Genomic DNA, 25,480 nt, shown 5'->3' on the forward strand with positions numbered 1-25,480 from the left:
GAAGCTGCTTTGAACTAGACATACATGCTAGCTGGTTTTTTAAAGTGCTAGTTCATAAGATAATTGCAAGGAGACATGTATATTTGTTTTGATATATTATTTTGACCCGATTAACAAACACCAATGTTCAAGTCTTTGGTTAACCTCGTGGAGGATCCCAAAATTTTTGTCATAACGTGATAAATAAAGTGCATTATTTTGGTATAATGTTGTGGTCAAAGATAAATGTTTAATAGTTTAAATCAAATAGATAAATGGGACCAACGTATAATTTTGTGTTTTATCTTAATTGACATGACTTTACGTTAGCAGTTACTGCCCCGATCTTAGATATTTGATATAAATTGCTAACTCAAATTCATATCCATATCACAAATCTTGTATCACCCAAATTTTATCGTCCCCTGGTTAGGAAACCTTAACCAAAGTGCTTTACATTTGTTTTAAGAAGAATTCCAAAAGCAACAGAATGCAGAATATAAATGATAAATTGTGTATGGGAAAAGAGACTCTAAATATAGTAAAGGTGTTTTCATATGTAGCTGCTTTATGGTTCTTAACAATTATACTTACAATAACTTGGAAGACTTTGGAACAATAAGGAGCTTTATTTGTACATCCATCATCCAACATCTCTAATAAACGGTCCATTATATTCTGTAAAAACTGAAAATCAAAACATATATCATGAAATACTTATATATTAAATAAGAACACACAAAGCAAAAAGGATGGGTCGTTCAGGATCAGTTACAATATCACTTATTTGTGATAAACAAATAGCTAAAAAGGTGTTTTACATGTAATTTTCCCATTTCAGCCAGGAGGGACCACTATAAAAAAAGAGAAAAGTGAGTGAAAACCATACAAATAACTTTACAATTTGCAATTACAGCTAAAGCTGCTATTAAGCTCACCTCTATCAAGCAATCAAAGTGCTAGTGAGCAGTGAAGGGTGAAGATTGTTTTAATTTTTCAATTTTGTGAACATTGAATTTCATTTTGCTAGACAATTCACATTGAGTTTGAGTAATCCACGTTCGTTCATGATTTATACATTTGTAGTTGATTCTATGTGTATAACAGATTTATACACCATGCATTAATTTTGAAGTTTTTGATAAAAAAAAAATGTTTTCTTGACAAAAATTGTAATTCAAATATACATCTTATTGTAACTTATATATCACCAATAATTTGCATGACATTTACTGGATAAGATCTATATAATGATCAGTTGACTGCACTGTTCTGTTTAAACTATCCAAGGTAGTGATAAACCTTGGAAGATGTAGATATCAAGTCAGTCCCATGAATGCATGCAATCTTAACCTAAAATCCTGATTGTTGCTGAAGTAATACCTATGGACTTTGTTTCAAAGGGTGACCTTCAAATAAATGTTTCCTGTACATTATATATCAGATATCAGTGACATACATACCTTCATCACTTCAGTGCCTTGTACACTCATCAGTTCATTCAGATTTTTATCTATATGACTTTTTTCTTCTCTCCAGTTTAACACACCAAGGAGCTCAGCTGAAAATAAAAGAAACAAATATTATACATTTATTTCCCATGTCTGAGATATGAAGATATTTTCTTTGTTAGCACTGCCTCTTCTTTGTCTGTTACTTATACACATAAAATAATATGAGGCAGGCATTACCTGTAAATGGGGACGAAGTCTGTATGAATTATTTTTTTGTAACTTAAATATTTGTTTAAAAAAAAAGATACGGAAATACCGTAAAGTTTCCGATTTTGGTTCTGTTGTTAGGGATTTAGTTGTGACGTTATTTAAATTATGACGTCATATGCAATGTAAACAAAGAAACGCTATCATCAGGTAACGTTTTTTCATATCAAGGAATTATTAAAAATGAAATTGGTATTGCGCCTTGCTTCCTATTTTATACTAGACTGATAAATATATATTTTACTCAAAGTTTCATACAAACGAGACCGGAAAAAGGAAGTACATTGTACATTTCTGCGCAGGTCCGGTATTTCAAAACACGACAAAAAAAATTTGAACGATTTTGAGTTCATTAGTACAATGAAAAATTCGGGAAATTTTCCCGTATTTTTTTTTTATTGAATTTTCTACTGTTATTGGGGACTCCGTCCCCATATTAATGTACATACACTATTTCCTATCTACTTGTTTTTATACCTAAACACAACATTGTTGTATTGTTTACAAAGCTAAAAAAAGAACACATTATTAGAACTAGTATTTAATATGTGTATAATTGAATTTCTATCTTACATGTTTGTGTAAACTTTGTAGAACATAAAAGAGTTCTAATTCCTATGTGTTCTCGCTGATGTCTGTCATAGGGTGCTGATGTTGGTGACTGTGCAGATGACTGTTTAGTGGTCTCGCCATAATCTTCTGCCAGAAATGGTATTTTGCAATATTTCTCAAATTTGATCTTCTTTTCATCTTCACACTATAAAATAAAACCAAGTCCTGCATTATTATAAAATGAAATAATATTTTATGTAAATTTATCAATTACTAATTTGCTTTAATTCTTCTCTTATGCTGATCATTATTTGTATTGCAGAAAAAAGGAAACATTTCTTTATCCTAATGAAAAATAAAAAAATAAAGGTAAAATTCAAGAGTATATCATTAAAATACAACTTTTATGTTGATGCAATAGAGTTGATCCAATGAAAACATTTCAAGAATAGAATAAATGTATAGAATAATGACACATACTAATGTAAAAGTATCAATTACGTTTTCCTTGTTTTACGACATAGTTTAATTAGAAACAGTTGTTGCCATTGAAATGATAAATAGGAAATGTTGGAATTAAAAAGGTCAGAATTCAGCCACTATCTTTTCTTACCTTAAATATACAAAGATTATGAGATCCATCTTTTATAACAATTTGTAAATTATTTGTAACTCTCATAAAAGCAAAACCATACAGTTTCTTTTCTGCTCTGTTTCTGGCTGAAATTGAATAACATTAAACAGATATAAAGTATTGGATGAATGGCATTTAAGTATATTTTAAGCAGAACATTATTAAAGTCAAAATAATTCTTGTGAATAACTTACTTTTCTTCATCAAACTGTCTCAGACAATTTATTAGAGCACTCAAAGTCAATGACAAAGGTTTTAATTGTCCCTTATGAATTGAGAGTTTAGTCTTGATTTTATTTGTCAAAATTTACAACTTCATTACTAGAAATGATCAAATTCATGGTGTGAGCACTTGACCATTTTGAAAGTCTATAGGTTAACTTTAGATGTGAGCCTTGGTTTACCTCATCTCTTTCAAAAACAAAAAAAGATCTAAGGGACATTGAATAATATAGGCAATGAAGGAAAGGTAAACTGACATAAGAGGTCTCTGAACACATAAGTTGGAGCTTTCGTTAGTAGAGGCCATATAAATTATGTGTATCAGTAGGATAGATGTGAGAGCATAAAACTACAGTATATGCCAATACACATAATTAACAGCGCCTGGTGATGTTCATAGCCTGACCAGTTTCGGTCCAGAACGGACCTTCATCAGATGCAGAATGGTGGATTAATGTTTGCACCCTATTTATATAGATATGGTCACCATGCTAACCAGCAGTTCAGTTATCCAGCGGTTCAGAGTTAACTTGCTGTTTAAAGTTAACCTATATAAATAGGGTCAAAACATTAATCCAATATTCTGCCTCTAATGAAGGTCCCTTTGGGACATTGAATAATATACCTTGACAATGGTAAACATCAAATCTAATGTGAGATCCAGGAAGTTCATCCATTGGTAATGAGATCTGAAATTATAACAAAATCATAAGTTTCACTCCCATTCATTTTAAAGATGTATAGTCATATCCAAAAGTTCTTCTGTGATCTAATAAATAATGTATTGATATTGCTGACTAATTTTAAAGGTATTCTATTTTTACATTATTTTTTTAAATTTTTTTTAGTTCATTCAACATATTGACAATTAAAAGTATTGCTACAAGTGGCAGGTTTATGAAAGACCTAAAAAAAAATCTTGAATAGATGGTATTATAATTTGCTATCAAACTTCTCAAGACTGAAAATTTCATTGTAAACTGTAGTTCCCATGCTTGGGTCCTTCCGTAATATAGTTATATGAAAATCCATTATGATACTGACACTTAAATATACATACCTTAATTGTTTCTTGCCATTTTGGCTGGTTGTCATGGTAAAATACACAGGACGGAAAATGAATTAGGGGATCTTCTCCGCAACCATGGTGTATACACTTCTAAAAAATAAATAAATACCTTTTAAACAATGAGTCAAATCTCTCAGCTGTAGAAAAATTACAATGTTATTGAAATTATGATTGAAATATGAAGCATAACGATCTTATTGAAGAAAAAAATGTTGGATGCTTATGCAATAGCACACCAAATAGCAGCTTCTTCTTCATAAACTAACATTTTCTTATCAATGTAGAGCTTGACATTTATAAGCATGCTTGTTGTGGTCTGTTTTGCAGTCTCATATTTTGTATGGCTCTTGTTATCCTTGTAATGTATTACTTGTCTATTTATGAAGAACAGATGTCGAGATATAGATGTTTTGTGACTACAAAAACACAGGGTAAACATTTATCACAATTCAAAAACAGTTCTACTTTTGAATAAACTAATATTACAAAAGCTCCAAAATGATGCTTATTTCCAATTAAGTTTAATCTTGTTCTTCATACACTTACCTCAACTACTTTTCCTTTAGAATTATAAACTGTTACAACTACTTCAACATTCTTTTGAGATTTTTTATTTCCTCTTTCAAACTGAGCTTCTGACAAGGTCAAATAGATGTCATTTCTTACCTCCCCTGAAACAATAGTAAAACACTGTCAGTAACATGTGAAACCTGTTATGGTACATCACAGTAATGAATGATTCCTGTTGAATTAATACAAGTACATAAATTCCATTCCCTTTGAAGTATTTCAAATGGTGAGTCAAACTCTCAAATTTGATTTAACTGATGCATTTTTACATGTAATTGTTCATCCAGGGAGCTTAAATAAAAAGACTTTGATTTGAGAAATGTGTGTTGGAATTCATGATGAGCTATATAATCAAAAGGGGTTTGAAAAATAGTTGAAATTATCTAGGATCAACTTAGCTTTAGGTGATAGATTTCTATGTTTATTCTTAATTTCAAAAGACAATTTTAAAATCTTAAGTACAGTAAATATATCAGAGGTATCCAAGTGAAACTTTTAATGCTTTTTATAAAGAGGTGTAAACAACGATAAAAGTGTATGTGAGACATTTTTACACTCTAACACAATTACAGGGGTTGGGATGTCTATAAAGCATTAATTATCGAATCATGCACACAATGCATTTCCTACCATTTATTACAATCCAATGTCATGCTTTATCAAATTTACAAGACAACAATTTCTTTTAAGGGAGCAACCACTGAACTTCAAGGGCAGTAATAGTTTTTTGTTCAAGTCAGAATTTTTTTAGGGGGCATCTGCGAACATTAAAAAAAAAAGTCCAACCCTATCAATAACATAATTGTTTTTTTGACATCTGCTTAAACACAATATTTTTTTCTTCATGGGGATCAGAATATTTTTTTACAGAAAAAAACATAACCACCCCCCTTGAAGTTAATAAGTCATTCCCCCAATACAATATTTATCTTTTTTAATTTATTTGTGTTCTGTTATTAATTGAACTTAAAAGCTTTAATTTTTCAAATTTTTACACTGGTCTATTTGAATCCATATATTTTTGTTTCTTTTACATTGCTGATAGTTTTTCCTGTTTATTTTGTATATGAAATGAACAATTAAGTTAACCTATACACTCTTTCAAACATGCTAATAATACAAAGATTGCAAAGTTAAATATAAATACAATAACTAACACATAACTTGTTACAAAGCAACACATATACATTTACTGTGATTTACATCTACATCACGGTTGAAAGGTCACAGAGGTCACAACACCAAAACACCTATAACTTGCATTGAAAAAAAGTAAAATAATCACATTGTTACAAAATAATCTGCAGTAAATGTAATTAGATATTTCAGTTGTTCTACATTTTTCTGTGAAGCAAAAACCCCCAAAAAGCAAGGATGAAACAATTGAGGAAAAATCCAGCATAAACAAAAGAAGGCTGTAGGCTGACCATACGAGAATTTTCAACATAAATAATACGTCTGTTGTACCATTACCAAAGTTTAACAAAAACAACCAATGATGAAATAAGTATGATCAAAACTTAAACAGGAAGTGCAAAATTTTACTTCCTCTTAGAGTAGTCTGTGTAAATAGATATAAGAAGATGTAATATGAGTGCCAATGAGACACATCTCCTTCCAAGTCACAATTTGTAAAAGTAAACAATTATGTGTAAGTTCCTTTTGTTTCTGTCAAATAGTGTAGGAGTAACTTCAGGTTATCAAGTGTTACAAAGATGGTGGACAATAGCATTCAGTTGAAGATTAAAGATTGTGTTTCTTATGTATTAACTGTGTAATTTTAAGACCCTATATTTTAGATAAATATAATAATGATAAAATCTTGATTATCCTAGTTTTTCTTGTGAAATCTTTATCCATGAATTCAATAATATTTGGGACTGTGATTTTACTCTCACAAAATTTGAGTCAATCTTAAAAGTATAGATTTTATTTTGCTATTTTGCCAACTACCACTATTTTCAATGTTGATCAACAAAAACAGACTAATCTAGTTTTGAAATGAACACATAACTATATATTATTTCAATACTAACCAGTAGGAGTGAATTTTAATTCAAGACATTCAAATCATAAAATAGACTATAATTAACTAATTTCAGCATTCCAAAGTAAGGTGCCTTCTCTTTCATCTACTCAAAAACCTAAGGTAACTTGTAACTGTTTCATCAAAAACAAGGAATGAATATGATAAACTAAAATAACATTATTCTTTATCAAAACTGTCAAATTACCCCTGATCACTGTGTCCACATAGAATGCTTTGAAAAAAAAATTCAAGATTATTTAATAATTATGTGACAGCGGAAATAACATTTTGTGTAATACCTAGGTCTCAGCCTTTTCAATAATTTATGAATAAATCTATGAAATAAAACATACATGAATGCAATGAACAAATGAATGAATGAACTCTACAAACAAACTTATTCCAAATATGTGTTAATGTTCAATTGATTAGTTTTATACAGGGATTGTGTGAACATAATCCTTTCTTTTCCATTGAATGTTTAAATGAAAGTACAAAAGTACATGAATGAATGAATGAATGAATAAATGATTAAATGGAACAAATCAATGAACAAATCAACAAAAGAAAAACAAAAGAATCTATGAATGAACAAATGAACAAAATAATGTATGAATGAATTGACAAAAAAAAGAGTGCTTGAATGAACAAATGAGCAAAATAATGTAAGAATGAATGAATGAAAGAAAGAAAGAAAGAAAGAAAAAATGAATAAATGAATGAATGAACTAACTAGTGTACAGTTCAAATGTTTTACTTGAACCATAAAAAAACAACAGATGAAAGATTCTCCTACCTTATCTACATTTCATTCCTTAAATAACAGCCATAGATGAAAAAGACTGGATGATAAATGTAAATATGATAAATGATAGATTTCAAAATTGGTTTGACTGAAATTTATATATACTGCATACAATCTTCTAGGAAAGGAAAGAAAAAATGAGTCAAGTGAATGCAACATCTTTGATTTAACATTGAAAAATTCATTTACCTGGATTAATGACATCAAACTGGCTAAGCTTTGGTATAATGGTGATATCTTTTGTAAACAGCACCGGGTAATCTGTTTTTACTGACTGAAGGTCACCATCATAGACAGACACATCAAAGGTCAAGGACATTCCTTCAAGTAAAATCAAAACTTCATTTTATCATACAAGCTAAAAAATAAAAAAAAGAAAGCGGATAGTTTTGGTTTCTCTCAATTACCATTTTGTTTCTGTAAGCTCCGAATTAATTTTTAAAGTATTTTTTCATTGGAATACTTTTTTTGCAAACCACCATTGTAGCATTATCATGAGTGCAAAATGGTGACCAAGAAATCAGATCTCAACGAAATGAGAGAAATTATTTCTGTAAAAAAATAAAAATTTGTCCTGAATCCCCATCTGTTGTTTAGGACTTTAGATTTCAGATTTGGTCATGTGTGGCAAATATGATCATTTAAGGAGGTTGAAAAATTCAAAGATGACTCACAAACATTGCGTCAGTTGACAGGTTTGAATTACAATATATTCACAAGATTTACAGACATTTAAATTTACTTTTTAAATTGTTATTTGTATGGAGAGTTGTCTCATTGGCACTCACACCACATCTTCCTATATCTATTTATTATGACTATTGTTGATTAATAGACACTAATGTGAGATTCATTATTGCCATTATAGGAAGTACTGCATACAAATAATCCAATAATCAGAAGAAGCAAACACAGAAACATTTCAATCTGTTCAAGATGGTAAATTTGTTTGAAGAAATTGAAAAATTGCAAAAGATAGAATTTGGGTTGAGCAGCATGTATAATATTTGAACTAGATTACACTTTAAAAAAAAACCTATATATTTTAGGAAGGAAACCTTGAATACTCTTTTTTTGCCTTATCATAAAGACAGAGAAATTTAAATCTAATCATTAGGATTGTAAGGATGCTTTCTTGTTGAACTTTGATAATTAACATTAATGACTTGTCTATAGAAGTTGGATTAAGTATCTGACATGTTAAACACTTTGATTGGATGAAACTGCATATAGAGAAACAATTGTTGCCCATTATATTGTTGTTAAGTATCTGACATTTTAAAAACTTTAATTGGATGAAACTGCATATAGAGAAACAATTGTTGCCCATTATATTGTTGTTAAGTATCTGACATGTTAAACACTTTGATTGGATGAAACTGCATATAGAGAAACAATTGTTGCCCATTATATTGTTGTTAAGTATCTGACATTTTAAAAACTTTAATTGGATGAAACTGCATATAGAGAAACAATTGTTGCCCATTATATTGTTGTTAAGTATCTACTGTATCGCTTTTTGAATAACTATTGTTTTGTTGTTTTATTATCTACTGTAGTTTTGTTTGAGTACCTCTCATATTGTTGTTTTATTCTCATATTGTTGTTTTATTATCCACTGTAGTTTTGTTTTGAGTACCTCTCATATTGTTGTTTTATTATCTACTGTAGTTTTGTTTGAGTACCTCTCATATTGTTGTTTTATTATCTACTGTAGTTTTGTTTTGAGTACCTCTCATATTGTTGTTTTATTATCTACTGTAGTTTTGTTTTGAGTACCTCTCATATTGTTGTTTTATTATCTACTGTAGTTTTGTTTGAGTACCTCTCATATTGTTGTTTTATTATCTACTGTAGTTTTGTTTTGAGTACCTCTCATGTTGTTGTTTTATTATCTACTGTAGTGTTGTTTGAGTACCTCTCATATTGTTGTTTTATTATCTACTGTAGTGTTGTTTGAGTACCTCTCATATTGTTGTTTTATTATCTACTGGAGTGTTGTTTGAGTACCTCTCATATTGTTGTTTTATTATCTACTGTAGTGTTGTTTGAGTACCTCTCCTATTGTTGTTTTATTATCTACTGTAGTGTTGTTTGAGTACCTCTCATGTTGTTGTTTTATTATCTACTGTAGTGTTGTTTGAGTACCTCTCATATTGTTGTTTTATTATCTACTGTAGTGTTGTTTGAGTACCTCTCATATTGTTGTTTTATTATCTACTGTAGTGTTGTTTGAGTACCTCTCATATTGTTGTTTTATTATCTACTGTAGTGTTGTTTGAGTACCTCTCATATCGTTGTTTTATTATCTACTGTAGTGTTGTTTGAGTACCTCTCATGTTGTTGTTTTATTATCTACTGGAGTGTCTCATATTGTTGTTTTATTATCTACTGTAGTGTTGTTTGAGTACCTCTCATATTGTTGTTTTATTATCTACTGGAGTGTTGCTTGAGTACCTCTCATATTGTTGTTTTATTATCTACTGGAGTGTTGTTTGAGTACCTCTCATATTGTTGTTTTATTATCTACTGTAGTGTTGTTTGAGTACCTCTCATATTGTTGTTTTATTATCTACTGTAGTGTTGTTTGAGTACCTCTCATATTGTTGTTTTATTATCTACTGTAGTGTTGTTTTGAGTACCTCTCATATTGTTGTTTTATTATCTACTGTAGTGTTGTTTGAGTACCTCTCATATTGTTGTTTTATTATCTACTGTAGTGTTGTTTGAGTACCTCTCATGTTGTTGTTTTATTATCTACTGTAGTGTTGTTTGAGTACCTCTCATATTGTTGTTTTATTATCTACTGTAGTGTTGTTTGAGTACCTCTCATATTGTTGTTTTATTATCTACTGTAGTGTTGTTTGAGTACCTCTCATGTTGTTGTTTTATTATCTACTGTAGTGTTGTTTGAGTACCTCTCATGTTGTTGTTTTATTATCTACTGTAGTGTTGTTTGAGTACCTCTCATATTGTAGTTTTATTATCTACTGTAGTGTTGTTTGAGTACCTCTCATGTTGTTGTTTTATTATCTACTGTAGTGTTGCTTGAGTACCTCTAATATTGTTGTTTTATTATCTACTGTAGTGTTGTTCGAGTACCTCTCATATTGTTGTTTTATTATCTACTGTAGTGTTGTTCGAGTACCTCTCATATTGTTGTTTTATTATCTACTGTAGTGTTGTTCGAGTACCTCTCATATTGTTGTTTTATTATCTACTGTAGTGTTGTTTGAGTACCTCTCATATTGTTGTTTTATTATCTACTGTAGTGTTGTTTGAGTACCTCTCATATTGTTGTTTTATTATCTACTGTAGTGTTGCTTGAGTACCTCTCATATTGTTGTTTTATTATCTTCTGTAGTGTTGCTTCAGTACCTCTCATGTTGTTGTTTTATTATCTACTGTAGTGTTGTTTGAGTACCTCTCATATTGTTGTTTTATTATCTACTGTAGTGTTGTTTGAGTACCTCTCATGTTGTTGTTTTATTATCTACTGTAGTGTTGTTTGAGTACCTCTCATGTTGTTGTTTTATTATCTACTGTAGTGTTGTTTGAGTACCTCTCATGTTGTTGTTTTATTATCTACTGTAGTGTTGTTTGAGTACCTCTCCTATTGTTGTTTTATTATCTACTGTAGTGTTGTTTGAGTACCTCTCCTATTGTTGTTTTATTATCTACTGTAGTGTTGTTTGAGTACCTCTCATATTGTTGTTTTATTATCTACTGTAGTGTTGTTTGAGTACCTCTCCTATTGTTGTTTTATTATCTACTGTAGTGTTGTTTGAGTACCTCTCCTATTGTTGTTTTATTATCTACTGTAGTGTTGTTTGAGTACCTCTCATATTGTTGTTTTATTATCTACTGTAGTGTTGCTTGAGGTATCTACTGTAGTGTTGTTTGAGTACCTCTCCTATTGTTGTTTTATTATCTACTGTAGTGTTGTTTGAGTACCTCTCCTATTGTTGTTTTATTATCTACTGTAGTGTTGTTTGAGTACCTCTCCTATTGTTGTTTTATTATCTACTGTAGTGTTGTTTGAGTACCTCTCATATTGTTGTTTTATTATCTACTGTAGTGTTGCTTGAGGTATCTACTGTAGTGTTGTTTGAGTACCTCTCCTATTGTTGTTTTATTATCTACTGTAGTGTTGTTTGAGTACCTCTCCTATTGTTGTTTTATTATCTACTGTAGTGTTGTTTGAGTACCTCTCCTATTGTTGTTTTATTATCTACTGTAGTGTTGTTTGAGTACCTCTCCTATTGTTGTTTTATTATCTACTGTAGTGTTGTTTGAGTACCTCTCCTATTGTTGTTTTATTATCTACTGTAGTGTTGTTTGAGTACCTCTCCTATTGTTGTTTTATTATCTACTGTAGTGTTGTTTGAGTACCTCTCCTGTTGTTGTTTTATTATCTACTGTAGTGTTGTTTGAGTACCTCTCCTATTGTTGTTTTATTATCTACTGTAGTGTTGTTTGAGTACCTCTCCTGTTGTTGTTTTATTATCTACTGTAGTGTTGTTTGAGTACCTCTCCTATTGTTGTTTTATTATCTACTGTAGTGTTGTTTGAGTACCTCTCCTATTGTTGTTTTATTATCTACTGTAGTGTTGTTTGAGTACCTCTCCTATTGTTGTTTTATTATCTACTGTAGTGTTGTTTGAGTACCTCTCATGTTGTTGTTTTATTATCTACTGTAGTGTTGTTTGAGTACCTCTCATATTGTTGTTTTATTATCTACTGTAGTGTTGCTTGAGTACCTCTCATATTGTTGTTTTATTATCTACTGTAGTGTTGTTTGAGTACCTCTCATGTTGTTGTTTTATTATCTACTGTAGTGTTGTTTGAGTACCTCTCCTATTGTTGTTTTATTATCTACTGTAGTGTTGTTTGAGTACCTCTCATATTGTTGTTTTATTATCTACTGTAGTGTTGTTTGAGTACCTCTCATGTTGTTGTTTTATTATCTACTGTAGTGTTGTTTGAGTACCTCTCCTATTGTTGTTTTATTATCTACTGTAGTGTTGTTTGAGTACCTCTCATATTGTTGTTTTATTATCTACTGTAGTGTTGCTTGAGTACCTCTCATGTTGTTGTTTTATTATCTACTATAGTGTTGTTTGAGTACCTCTCATATTGTAGTTTTATTATCTACTGTAGTGTTGTTTGAGTACCTCTCATATTGTTGTTTTATTATCTACTGTAGTGTTGTTTGAGTACCTCTCATATTGTTGTTTTAAAAGTATCAAGCATACAGTTCTTTTTAGAAGTATCTACCATACTATTATTTTAGTATCTAACATACTGTCTATCTAGTAAATATCCTATTCAAAAGCAAGCTTCCTTAAACTAGAGGCTCTCAAGAGCCTGTATCGCTCACCTGATTCTACTTGGGTTTTTGAAATCATATAAAAAAATATAAAATTTGGCTAAAAGTGACAACACAACCTCATTTATAAGGAAAGGAACATGTTTAATTTCATTCAAAAGTCCCCCACTGGCGGCCATCTTGGATGACGGATCGGCTACAAAGTAACAACACTTGGTCAGCACCTCATTAGGAACATTCATGCCATGTTTGGTTTTATTCCATTCAGTGGTTCTCTAAAAGAAGTCATTTGTATGCATTTCCCATAGGGTCCTATGTTAAACTAAGTCCCCTGCTGGTGGCCATCTTGGATGATGGATCGGCTACAAAGTAACAATACTTGGTCAGCACTCATAAGGAACATTCATGCAATGTTTGGTTTTATTCCATTCAGTGGTTCTCTAGAAGAAGTCATTTGTATGCATTTCCCAAAGGGTCCTATGTTAAACTAAGTCCCCGGCTGGCGGCCATCTTGGATGATGGATCGGCAACAAAGTAACAACACTTGGTCAGCACCTCATAAGGAACATTCATGCCATGTTTGGTTTCATTCCATTCAGTGGTTCTCTAAAAGAAGTCATTTGTATGCATTTCCCATAGGGTCCTATGTTAAACTAAGTCCCCCGCTGGCGGCCATCTTGGATGATGGATTGGCTACAAAGTAACAACACTTGGTCAGCACCCCATAAGGAACATTCATGCTATGTTTGGTTTTATTCCATTCAGTGGTTCTCTAAAAGAAGTCATTTGTATGCATTTCCCATAGGGTCCTATGTTAAACTAAGTCCCCCGCTGGCGGCCATCTTAGATGATGGATCGGCTACAAAGTAACAACACTTGGTCAGCACCTCATAAGGAACATTCATGCCATGTTTGGTTTCATTCCATTCAGTGGTTCACTAGAAGAAGTCATTTGTATGCATTTCCAATAGGGTCCTATGTTAAACTAAGTCCCAGCTGGCGGCCATCTTGGATAATGGATCGGCTACAAAGGAACAACACTTGGTCAGCACTCCATAAGGAACATTCATGCTATGTTTGGTTTCATTCCATTTAGTGGTTCTCTAGAAGAAGTCATTTGTATGCATTTCCCATAGGGTCCTATGTTAAACTAAGTCCCCCGCTGGCGGCCATCTTGGATGATGGATCGGCTACAAAGTAACAACACTTGGTCAGCACCCCATAAGGAACATTCATGCTATGTTTGGTTTTATTCCATTCAGTGGTTCTCTAAAAGAAGTCATTTGTATGCATTTCCCATAGGGTCCTATGTTAAACTAAGTCCCTGGCTGGCGGCCATCTTGGATGATGGATCGGCAACAAAGTAACAACACTTGGTCAGCACCTCATAAGGAACATTCATGCCATGTTTGGTTTCATTCCATTCAGTGGTTCTCTAGAAGAAGTTCAAAATGTAAATTGTTAACGACGACGACGACGGACGACGGACGCCAAGTGGTGAGAAAAGCTCACTTGGCCCTTCGGGCCAGGTGAGCTAAAAATGGATCTTTGTGACTCTAGCTGTTAAATAAGTAGATATACTAAGAGTAGCTTCATTAGTTGACAAAACCTACCCACGTTACCTCCTGCTTTACTCAGTGCTGAACTGCTACCTAACTTTGCACTACTACCTATATTAGCACCAGAAGAAACACCTGGATTGCTCAATTTTTTAATCAGATCTTTATGTAATTCTGGAAAAGTTCCCTCATTTTCTATACAACTGAAATATAGAAGAAACTATCAATAAAATATTCATTTAAGCGATTAAGGTATTTACAGAAATATTGTAAAAAGATTTTTTCTGAAACTGAAGTCATTTATATTTTAAGAATTAAACAAGTTACATTTCTCAAAATTGGGAAATCTGAGAGAAAAAAATTAGGCTTACACTAGAAAAGTTACAAAACAAAAAATTCAAACTTAAGGTAAAAGCTATTGTGTGAGTGGTTACTCAGTTATCATACTGTGACAGGATTGCCTCTCTTAGAAAATGCGGTAGATACTTTAAATTCTGTCTGGTTACATACATTAAGCATAATAAATGTAGCTGACATTATCTTATAACCAAATTTGTCTTCTTACACAAAAAATAGTTTACATCTCTGAAACTCTATCCTAGTGATATTCTACTGTTTTTAACTCTATCACACAATTTTCAATAGGGACAAGGAAATATGATTTGTTATTGGTATGACACTTAAAAATTATCATGACATGATAACAATATTCAAATTAATTGATTGGACAATTGATATCACATTTTATCATAACACTCAAATAAAGAACCGTTAGAGTGTTACCTAATTTTCTGAAATGGCTCTATAAAATTAAATTATGGTAATAGGTCTTGTGAAAACATAATAGAACTAAGGATTAAAATTCGAATTTCCTATTTATCAAAATCAAAAAGTACCTTCTCAGTGGAGGATCAAAAAGAGGGGTGTGTGCCCCCACCCCATTTTTTTTCACTATCAAGGCATTTGAATGTGGACATTTAGTTCAACCCACCCTTTATCCTGGGTTGGAAACCTCACCTTTTAAAAAAGACTTAATCCTCCGTGCTTCTGCCAACTAAATCAGTAATAATGGGGTATAAAATTCCTGTGTTGGATTTCTAAAATGACTTAATGTGTATGAATATTTGATTACCTTGAAATATTAATTGTACAAAAGCAGGAATCCTCGTTCATCCCATTCTTAACTTCCTCTATACTTAATACTGAAAAAATAAAGTAGATCTATATGAAATCAACAGAGAACTCTATGTGATAAAAGCTGACAACTGAAAGAGGTACTTAATCAAAGCTTATGTGTATTTATTTTATGAACAAGAATAAAGTGTATACACCTTTTTTTTGTGTTGTAATTTTTCAATTTTTTAGATAGATCAATATAGACATTTTAACCAATTTCACAAAAAATGAACGATTGACCAAATACATTTTCCTGCTTAAAGTAGAAGAAATTGTATGCTGACTGTTACTCCTTATATTTTCTTTTAGTGTATTTAGTATTTGGGAGATCTGTTTGTACCCACTCTTCAATATTCCCAACCAAGGCCTGCTTCAGCAAAAACAATATCATTAATTTGCTTTTAGTGCCTCAATGAACAGATTGTCTATTTAGTTTGTTAACATCCATCTGTACAAATCACACCAGTTTTTAAATCAGTTGCAAAAATACCAAGGAATATTTGATTGCTGGTATGCTATTTGGATTTACTTAGTAAAGCAGGATTTGCTTGCCCTTCTATGGCATCTGAGATCTCCCTTAGTTTTTAGTGGTTTTCATGTTGCTCAGTTTTTAGTTTTTTGTGAAGAGTTTTGTGTACTGTTGTTTGACCTTTCCGTCATTTTTATTTTGTTTTGTATTTTACCATGTCATTTTAAGTAGTTTTCAATATTTGAATATCTCTTTGGTATGATATTGTATGTACATCTTTAAAGAGGTTTGAGGTTCACTGTTTAAACTTAGGTTATATCGTCTAATGAGTCCGACTGTATGATATTGTATGTACATCTTTAAAGAGGTTTGAGGTTCACTGTTTAAACTTAGGTTATATCGTCTAATGAGTCCGACTGTATGATATTGTATGTACATCTTTAGAGAGGTTTGAGGTTCACTGTTTAAACTTAGGTTATATCGTCTAATGAGTCCGACTGTATGATATTGTATGTACATCTTTGAAGAGGTTTGAGGTTCACTGTTTAAACTTAGGTTATATCGTCTAATGAATCCGACTGTATGATATTGTATGTACATCTTTAAAGAGGTTTGAGGTTCACTGTTTAAACTTAAGTTATATCGTCTAATGAATTTGACTGTATGATATTGGATGTACATCTTTAAAGAGGTTTGAGGTTCACTAGTACTGTTTAAACTTAAGTTATATTGTCTAATGAATCCGACTGTATGATATTGTATGTACATCTTTAAAGAGGTTTGAGGTTCACTGTTTAAACTTAGGTTATATCGTCTAATGAATTTGACTGTATGATATTGGATGTACATCTTTAAAGAGGTTTGAGGTTCACTAGTACTGTTTAAACTTAAGTTATATTGTCTAATGAATCCGACTGTATGATATTGTATGTACATCTTTAAAGAGGTTTGAGGTTCACTGTTTAAACTTAGGTTATATCGTCCAATGAATCCGACTGTATGATATTGTATGTACATCTTTAAAGAGGTTTGAGGTTCACTGTTTAAACTTAGGTTATATCGTCTAATGAATCAGACTGTATGATATTGTATGTACATCTTTAAAGAGGTTTGAGGTTCACTGTTTAAACTTAGGTTATATCGTCTAATGAATTTGACTGTATGATATTGGATGTACATCTTTAAAGAGGTTTGAGGTTCACTAGTACTGTTTAAACTTAAGTTATATTGTCTAATGAATCCGACTGTATGATATTGTATGTACATCTTTAAAGAGGTTTGAGGTTCACTGTTTAAACTTAGGTTGTATCGTCTAATGAATCAGACTGTATGACATTGTATGTACATCTTTAAAGAGGTTTGAGGTTCACTGTTTAAACTTAGGTTGTATCGTCTAATAAATCAGACTGTCTGATATTGTATGTACATCTTTAAAGTTGAGTTATTCAGTACAAACATATAAATTACCTCCTACACCAAAGGGTCTTCTGTATGGACGTGTTGGAGACTTCTTTGAATTGTCAGAAAACATACGGCCTAAAATAATATACAGTTATATATGAGTTTAAACGTTTTTTGTCTACATAAACAATAGCAACTATCAAGTTCATCATCAAAATAGTCCATATATTTAGACAATATACGTATATTGTTTTTATACTGAAATCGATAAAAAAATAAAAAAATAATAAAAATATGAAACAAATATTATTAAAAAAAAGTGTTTGGAATTTCCCCCTTGGGGTACTATTTTGGGGTATTTCCCTATGAGCGTAGTCTAGGTGGTAAGACATTGACAATTTAAGGAATTAGAAAGGGAAAATGAATTTAATTAATAACATTTGATAAACATGGTATATAAATTACAAATTTGAAGACATAACAAGTTTAAATTCATAAAAGTTTGACCATTGTTACTACACGTTGTCATGGTTGTGACGTGACGTTGTATATATAAGTAGGCGGGGCTTATAGGTGAGTTGAGGTCATTTAAGAAATGCCTGTAATATTTTTTCTGTCTATGAAGAAATAACATTAAAAATTTGGTGCACACTGAATATCGAGCGTAGCGAGTTATTTAACAGTGTGCACCATATTTTTTATGTTATTTCGAATAGACAGAAAAAATATTACAGTCATTTCTTATAATTTAATTCTAAATTCCATTTTAAACCGTAGAAAACCATGAAAAAACGTTGATGACGTCACGGTCACATGACTAAATTATGTCTATTGGCTCATAACAAAATAAGGTCAGCCAATCAGAAGACGCGTTACATCCAAAATTAAATTATTGACATATAAAGCTAACGTTTATACGTATAGCTTTATCTGTATAGTAAAATAGCTAATTGCAGTATAATTTATAATACATATTTGATATAAAATAAGCAATGTGTATAAGTTTCATAACATTTGCTTAAGCTAAACCAATTTTGTGACAGAGGTACAGATGGAAAAGAGTAACACTTAATACCCCATAAAAATAGTACCTTGACTTCTTTTAATATTATAAGATTCTGATAACAGAAACGACTGACCACCTTAGAAGACCAATATAGCATTAAATGATCTGTTAATGACTACTTACCAATTCTGTAAATTCTAACAACTATAAACAAATACTTCTGATATTCATCAAGTGGTAATTCCTGAAATTAAAGGAGTTAATATTCAGATTTTTCTGTTTACGATCCAACCAATCCAGTAGCTTATTCAAATAAAAAAAAAATTTTGAAGATTTAATTTATGTTAAACATTGTAGTTTTAAAACACTTCTTAGCAGCAAAACATGAAATCATTACATACAATAATAGAGCATAGACTTCTAAACATTCATCTGCTTAAGAAATAATTAAATTTAGCTTGAAAGTACTTTGTTAACATAAGAATATCTAATGATATACTTTTTTGGTGTACTTGATTTGCTGTCTCATTGATGTACACCTAACATCTCCTTTTTCACAGTAATGATAATATTTAATAATCATGTATGATAATAATTATATTATATAAAAATATGAAAAAAATTGTGTACTTACAGTAAAGAGACCAAAACAATTATCAAGTTTTTCTGGTTTCATTGGAGCACCATTTTTGTTCATTCTAATTATAAACTGTTCACTACAAGAAACAATTGTATAAATGGAACATTTGGTTATATTTGTTTATAATACTGTCATTATATTGGAATAACCTAGAATTGTCTCAATAAACCAAAATATCAAATTGACTTTGGTTACAATACTTAAATTGACCCAAACAATTATAAAGATTTATTTTATAACATTTTTATTTGTTCTTTTTAAAGTTAAAAAAAAAGCAGCAAAATATTTTTCAAAACAATAAATTTATACCTCAAATTACCATAAATTTAGAAATTTTGGGGTACGGATATTTTGGCGGTTTTCTCTCGAAAGGCATGTGTTTCATTTTGGTGTATGTAATTTTGGTGCTTCGTCCAATTGATATGTTTAATTTGGAACAACAGTGGTGAGCAAGTTCATTCCTTTATGTCTTTATTTACAAACACAACAAAATTAACTTTAAAGACAGAATTGGATACAGATGCAATTACAAATAATTCTGTATATAGTGGTTCAAAGCTAATAATATCTTAAACATTAAAGTCACTTTTTAAATAGATTATTTGAAATAAATTTTAATCATGTTATCTATAGCGGTACATGTTAATCTATTGATGATTTAAAAGGATTTAAATTTTAATCCGTATGCCTCTGGTAGTACATATTAATTAACTAAAGATAAAGGATTACAAAGAGTTTTGATATTCTTAGTGTCAATAATGGGGTCTTACCTGGCATATTTATGACATGTGTGAATAAAAATTCATGTTGTGTTTTCTTTACAATTTCAGAAAATTAACAATTAAGTAAAAATTGCATAGTGCTTTTGGTGAAGGATACCAGGTTTTTATTTGCAGAATTGGCTATATGTATAGAATTGTAGGAATCATACAGAAGATATAATAACATAAAATATATTTCCCAACAATTATCATTACGATATTGTCGTACCGGTATGCAATTTTGACGTTTCAATTTTTTGTGTTTGCTTTATTTTCATGTGTTTAAATTTGGCACTTTCATCGGAAGCACCACAGAAACCAAAATAAAACTGCAACCAAAATAACCCAATTTACGGTAAAGCTGAAAGAGATTTTGAGATCAATTCTATCCATCATCTGTTTTCTTAACAAATATCTATGGTTAAACTCACTATTATTATTAGAAAGTACAATGATCTGCAGCAGTTGAACTCTGTTCTTGGGTTACTGTCTTATTGATATATACACAACAATTACTTTCATTCATAAAACATTAATTATTCATAAAAATCACAAGTAGATAAATGCTTCTGTAACTATTGTGTAAGGAGCACCAAACCTTTGACTTTCTTGTTTGGATTGTTTTAGATGTGTCATTTCAGGGCCTTTTATAGTTTACTATGTGGTATGGGAAAAGCTCATTGTTGAAGGCCTTCTGTGACCTATAGTAGTTAACTTCTACTACATTCGGTCTATGGTAGATAATTGTCACATTGGCAATCATACCACATCTTCTTATTTTCATATTAACCTCATATCCAGAGAATTAAAAAAAATCTTACCTAACAAATTTCTGATCTCTGTTATCATAAACACTCATCACTATCTGAGATTCATCCCCAACATTACACTGAGATACTTTCAAATTCACCAAAACATTAAAAACAATATCTGTATCTTTTGGAGTATTGACAGAAAGTGATTTGTGTCTTTTCTTGGAGTATTTTGGCTACAAATACATAGAAAATTGTAATAATATGTGCTATAAATTACACTGAAGAGACATATATTGTCGAAATGCGCATCTGGTGCAACAAAATTGGTACCGTTGATTTTATTACAACTTTAAACATTTTGAAAATATATCATACCAACAAGAGAGCACCTACTGAAATGGCATGTCATCTTATATTTTCATAACTGAATAGTAAGTTGTCAAGTAAAGGACATGCCATCATCTGGGAACTTTCTCTATGTTCATGGTACCGGTAGGCCTTTCTACAAAATTACCAATATATGTACCATAAACATACATTGATCAGTCCATCTAAATGTATTTTGATTTCCTTTACTGTAAGGGTCCCAACATTACTATTTACTAAAAGTATCACATTAACCTTTAAACACTATCAAAGTTCGATGATAATGAGGCCATAGTCATAATAACCAGGTCAAACAATCATGTACACCTTCCAATTATTCTATACACCATATATTGTTGACCTGTTGCTTGTTGCATCTGATAAACTGACAAAATTATGAATACTTATCATTGCCCAATGAACCATGAAAATGAGGTCAAGGTCAGAAAATACTTGTCAGACAGACATGTACACCTTATAAATGTCCCATAAACCAAATATACCTACTGCTCAAAAAAACCCAGATCAAAACACAAAAACTTAACATTGACCAAAACCATGAAAATGAGGTCAAGGTCAGATAAAGTCTGCCATAATAATATGAACCCCTTACAGGCATTCCATACACCATATATGTTTGACCTATTGCTTATAGTATCTGACAAATCAACCTTATCATGTACCATTTAACCTTAATCAATGATCCATGAAATGAGGTCATGGTCAGATGTATGCGTTGCAAGGAACCTATACACCAAATAAAGTTATCCTATTACTGATCAAATATTAATTGAACCATGAAAATGAGGTCAAGGACAATGGACATCTAACAGACAAAACTTTGTAACATGAGGTATCTGTATACTAGGTATAAACAAGAATGTGTCCTAAGTACAAGGATGCCCCATCCACACTATCATTTTCTATGTTCAGTGGACCATGAAAATGGGGTAAAATCTCTAATTTGGCATTGAAATTAGAAAGATCATACCATAAGGCACATGTGTGCTAAGTTTCAAGTTGATTGGACTTCAACTTCATCAAAAACTACCTTGACCAAAAGCTTTAACCTGAAGCGGGACGGACAGACGGACAAACGGACAAACGGTACAGACACACAGACCAGAAAACATAATGCCCATAAATGAGGCATAAAAATCCAGGTCTTTTTCCCTCTGAAGTATAAAGCTTACAAATCAAATCACAGGACTAATCTACAAACACTAGGTAGCTTAAACTACGAAAATTATGTTTACAATATTTTTTATAGAAACTTCCTTTAGTTAGATTTTGTGGTAAACAAAAATTTTTTAACTTTCATATTAAAAAAAATCCCTATTCTAAGTTTTAATTGGTCTATTATTTCTTGAAGTTTAACCAGTGTACACTTAACACTACTTTCAATATTGGCATGTTATAACAAATTCAGTGAACATGAACCATGTTACAAGGTATCAATTTACTTAATAACAACAACCTATCACGATATACTCAAAAGGAACAGTTTCAACTTTTGTGATATAACTTTGACATGCTATAGTTCCCTCACCTGTGAAGATTTGGCATTTTCTGCACTTTGTAAGTGAACCCTGTATAACCTGACAATACTACATCTATCAACATCCACCTGTTCTCCATCAACTCTTGGTATTAAGTCCATTCCCAATTGTCTGAAATGTCCAATAATTCATCAATTAAAAGCAACATTTGGATAAATCAAACAAATCTAGACAATTCATTAATTGAAAGCCAAATTCCAACTTTAATGAAATTGTTACAATATATATCTCTTATAGAAATAAAAATGTTACTATCTAATAGGAAAGTAAATTACATAAATAAAGAATATGCAGAGAGTCAACCCAGCCAACAATGCATAAAATTATGTCCAATCTGTAACGGCTTGTAGTTTAACAATAGGACAAAATTGGCAAAATATCATTGATAAATGTAAGTCACTCAAACAAGAAATGTAGGTCACTGTGACAAAAAGTAGTAGGACTGATAAATGCTTATTTGTATTCAATGTTCTGAAAGCTTAATTCTGTATTTTCATCTATATACCTAAAAGGGTTGAGGTTCAACGGGATATAAGATGTTCTCTCAAGTTTTGATATTTTTGATAGAACAATAAGTTGTTTTTTGCAAATCTCAGATATTTTTTTCAACATACAATTAAGTTTCAGTCCCTGCTCCTACTCACTTTGTCGTCCAAACAGTCGCTAGCCAACCAAAAAACTATATATTTTTTTAAATAATGCAAGAGGGGGAAATCAATATGTGGAATGAACCATGTGAAATGATATTCAATTTATTTCAATTACTTTGAACAAGAGTGCACACGCTGAAATGTCTCGCCTTCTTTACAAATCACTAATATTGTATTGGTAGTCCTAAATATAAAGCTTTATCACAACTGTCACATAAACTTAACATAAACCAAGAAAACTGAACATTGACCAATGAACCATGAACATGAGGTCTAGGTCAGATGAACTATGTCAGGCAGGCATGTACAGCTAAAATAAAAAATAAAAAAGAAGATGTGGTATGATTGCCAATGAGACAACTATCCACAAAAGACCAAAATGACACAGACATTAACAACTATAGGTCACCTTAAGGCCTTCAACAATGAGCAAAGCCCATACCGCATAGTCAGCTATAAAAGGCACCGATAAGACAATGTAAAACAATTCAAACGAGAAAACTAACGGCCTTATTGAAGCAGATGGATTCATGACAAAATTGTGTTTTGGTGATGGTCATGTGTTTGTACATCTTACTTTACTGAACATTCTTGCTGTTTACAATTATCTCTATCTATAATGAACTAGGCCCAGTAGTTTCAGTGGAAAATATTAGTAAAAATTTACAAATTTTATGAAAATTGTTAAATATTGACTATGAAGGACAATAACTCCTTAGGGGATCAACTGACCATTTTGGTCATGTTTGACTTATTTGTAAATCTTACTTTGCTGAACATTATTGCTGTTTACAATTTATCTCTATCTATAATAATATTCAAGATAATAACCAAAAACAGCAAAATTTCCTTAAAATTACCTATTCAGGGGCAGTAACCCAACAACAAGTTGTCCGATTCATCTGAAAATTTCAAGGCAGATAGATCTTGACCTGATAAACAATTTTATCCCATGTCAGATTTGCCTTAAATGCTTTGGTTTTTGAGTTATAAGCCAAAAACTGCATTTTACCCCTTTGTTCTATTTTTAGCCATGGCGGCCATCTTGGTTGGATGGCAGTGTCACTGGACACATTTTTTAAACAAGATACCCCAAAGATGATTGTGGCTAAGTTTGGATTAATTTGGCCCAGTAGTTTCAGAGGATAAATTTTTTGTAAAAGATAACTAAGATTTTTGAAAAATGGTTAAAAATTTACTATAAAGGTTAATAACTCCTAAAGGGGTCAACTGACCATTTCGGTCATGTTGACTTATTTGTAAATCTTACTTTGCTGAACATTATTGCTGTTCACAGTTTATCTCTATCTATAATAATATTCAAGATAATAACCAAAAACAGTAAAATTTCCTTAAAATTACCAATTCAGGCAGGGGCAGCAACCCTACAACGGGTTATCCGATTCATCTGAAAATTTCAGGGCAGATAGATCTGGACCTGATAAACAATTTTACCCCCGTGTCAGATTTGCCTTAAATGCTTTTTGAGTTATAAGCCAAAAACTGAATTTTACCCCTATGTTCTATTTTTAGCCATGGCGACCATCTTGGTTGGTTGGTCGGGTCATTTTTCAAACTAGATACCCAAATGATGGTTGTGGTCAAGTTTGGTTTAATTTGGCCCAGTAGTTTCAGAGGAGAAGATTTTTTTAGAAAAAAGACCAAAAGTTAACTTTGACTACTGAACCATGAACATGAGGTCAAGGTCAGATAACACCTACAAGCACGACATGTACACTTCACAATCATGCCATACACAAAATATAGTAGATCTATTGCATACAGTATGAGAAAAACAGACCAAAACACAAAAACTTCAACTATAACCACTGAACCATAAAAATGAGGGCAAGGTCAGATGACACCTGCCAGTTGGACATGTAAACCTTAAAGTCCTTCAATACACCCAATTTACTAGACCTATTGCTTATAGTAACTGAGATATGGACTTGACCACCAAAACTTAACCTTGTTCACTGATCCATGAAATGAGGTCGAGGTCAAGTGAAAACTGTCTGACAGGCATGAGGACCTTGCGAGGTACACACATACCAAATATAGTTATCCTATTACTTATAATAAGAGAGAATTTAACATTACAAAAAATCTTAACTTTTTTTTTTCAAGTAGTCACTGAACCATAAAAATGAGGTCAAGGACATTTGACATGTGACTAACGAAAACTTCGTAACATGAGGCATCTATATACAAAGTATGAAGCATCCAGG

At 31.4% G+C, this 25,480-nt stretch overlaps 1 protein-coding gene across 23 annotated transcripts in view; it reads right to left on the reverse strand.

The window, feature by feature from the left end:
- LOC139516163 (dedicator of cytokinesis protein 3-like) overlaps window positions 1-25,480 on the reverse strand; it is a 126,373-nt gene that overhangs the window by 75,865 nt on the left and 25,028 nt on the right. For 15 of the 23 annotated variants that reach the window (XM_071306198.1, XM_071306234.1, XM_071306207.1 and 12 more), the window contains exons 7-22: window positions 22,593-22,713; window positions 20,744-20,910; window positions 19,156-19,237; window positions 18,705-18,765; window positions 17,582-17,650; window positions 15,602-15,671; window positions 14,524-14,672; window positions 7,771-7,902; window positions 6,982-7,008; window positions 4,724-4,848; window positions 4,169-4,267; window positions 3,734-3,797; window positions 2,866-2,972; window positions 2,274-2,457; window positions 1,443-1,540; window positions 574-666 (exon numbers count right to left, since the gene is read on the reverse strand). In XM_071306198.1, the coding sequence (XP_071162299.1) occupies window positions 574-666; window positions 1,443-1,540; window positions 2,274-2,457; window positions 2,866-2,972; window positions 3,734-3,797; window positions 4,169-4,267; window positions 4,724-4,848; window positions 6,982-7,008; window positions 7,771-7,902; window positions 14,524-14,672; window positions 15,602-15,671; window positions 17,582-17,650; window positions 18,705-18,765; window positions 19,156-19,237; window positions 20,744-20,910; window positions 22,593-22,713 (1,648 nt within the window). The remainder of the gene's footprint in view (window positions 1-573; window positions 667-1,442; window positions 1,541-2,273; window positions 2,458-2,865; window positions 2,973-3,733; window positions 3,798-4,168; window positions 4,268-4,723; window positions 4,849-6,981; window positions 7,009-7,770; window positions 7,903-14,523; window positions 14,673-15,601; window positions 15,672-17,581; window positions 17,651-18,704; window positions 18,766-19,155; window positions 19,238-20,743; window positions 20,911-22,592; window positions 22,714-25,480) is intronic. The other 8 variants (XM_071306218.1, XM_071306226.1, XM_071306153.1 and 5 more) reach the window with 1 other exon arrangement.

This window comes from Mytilus edulis, chromosome 1 (assembly GCF_963676685.1).
Source record: "Mytilus edulis chromosome 1, xbMytEdul2.2, whole genome shotgun sequence".
Lineage (NCBI taxonomy): Eukaryota > Metazoa > Mollusca > Bivalvia > Mytilida > Mytilidae > Mytilus > Mytilus edulis.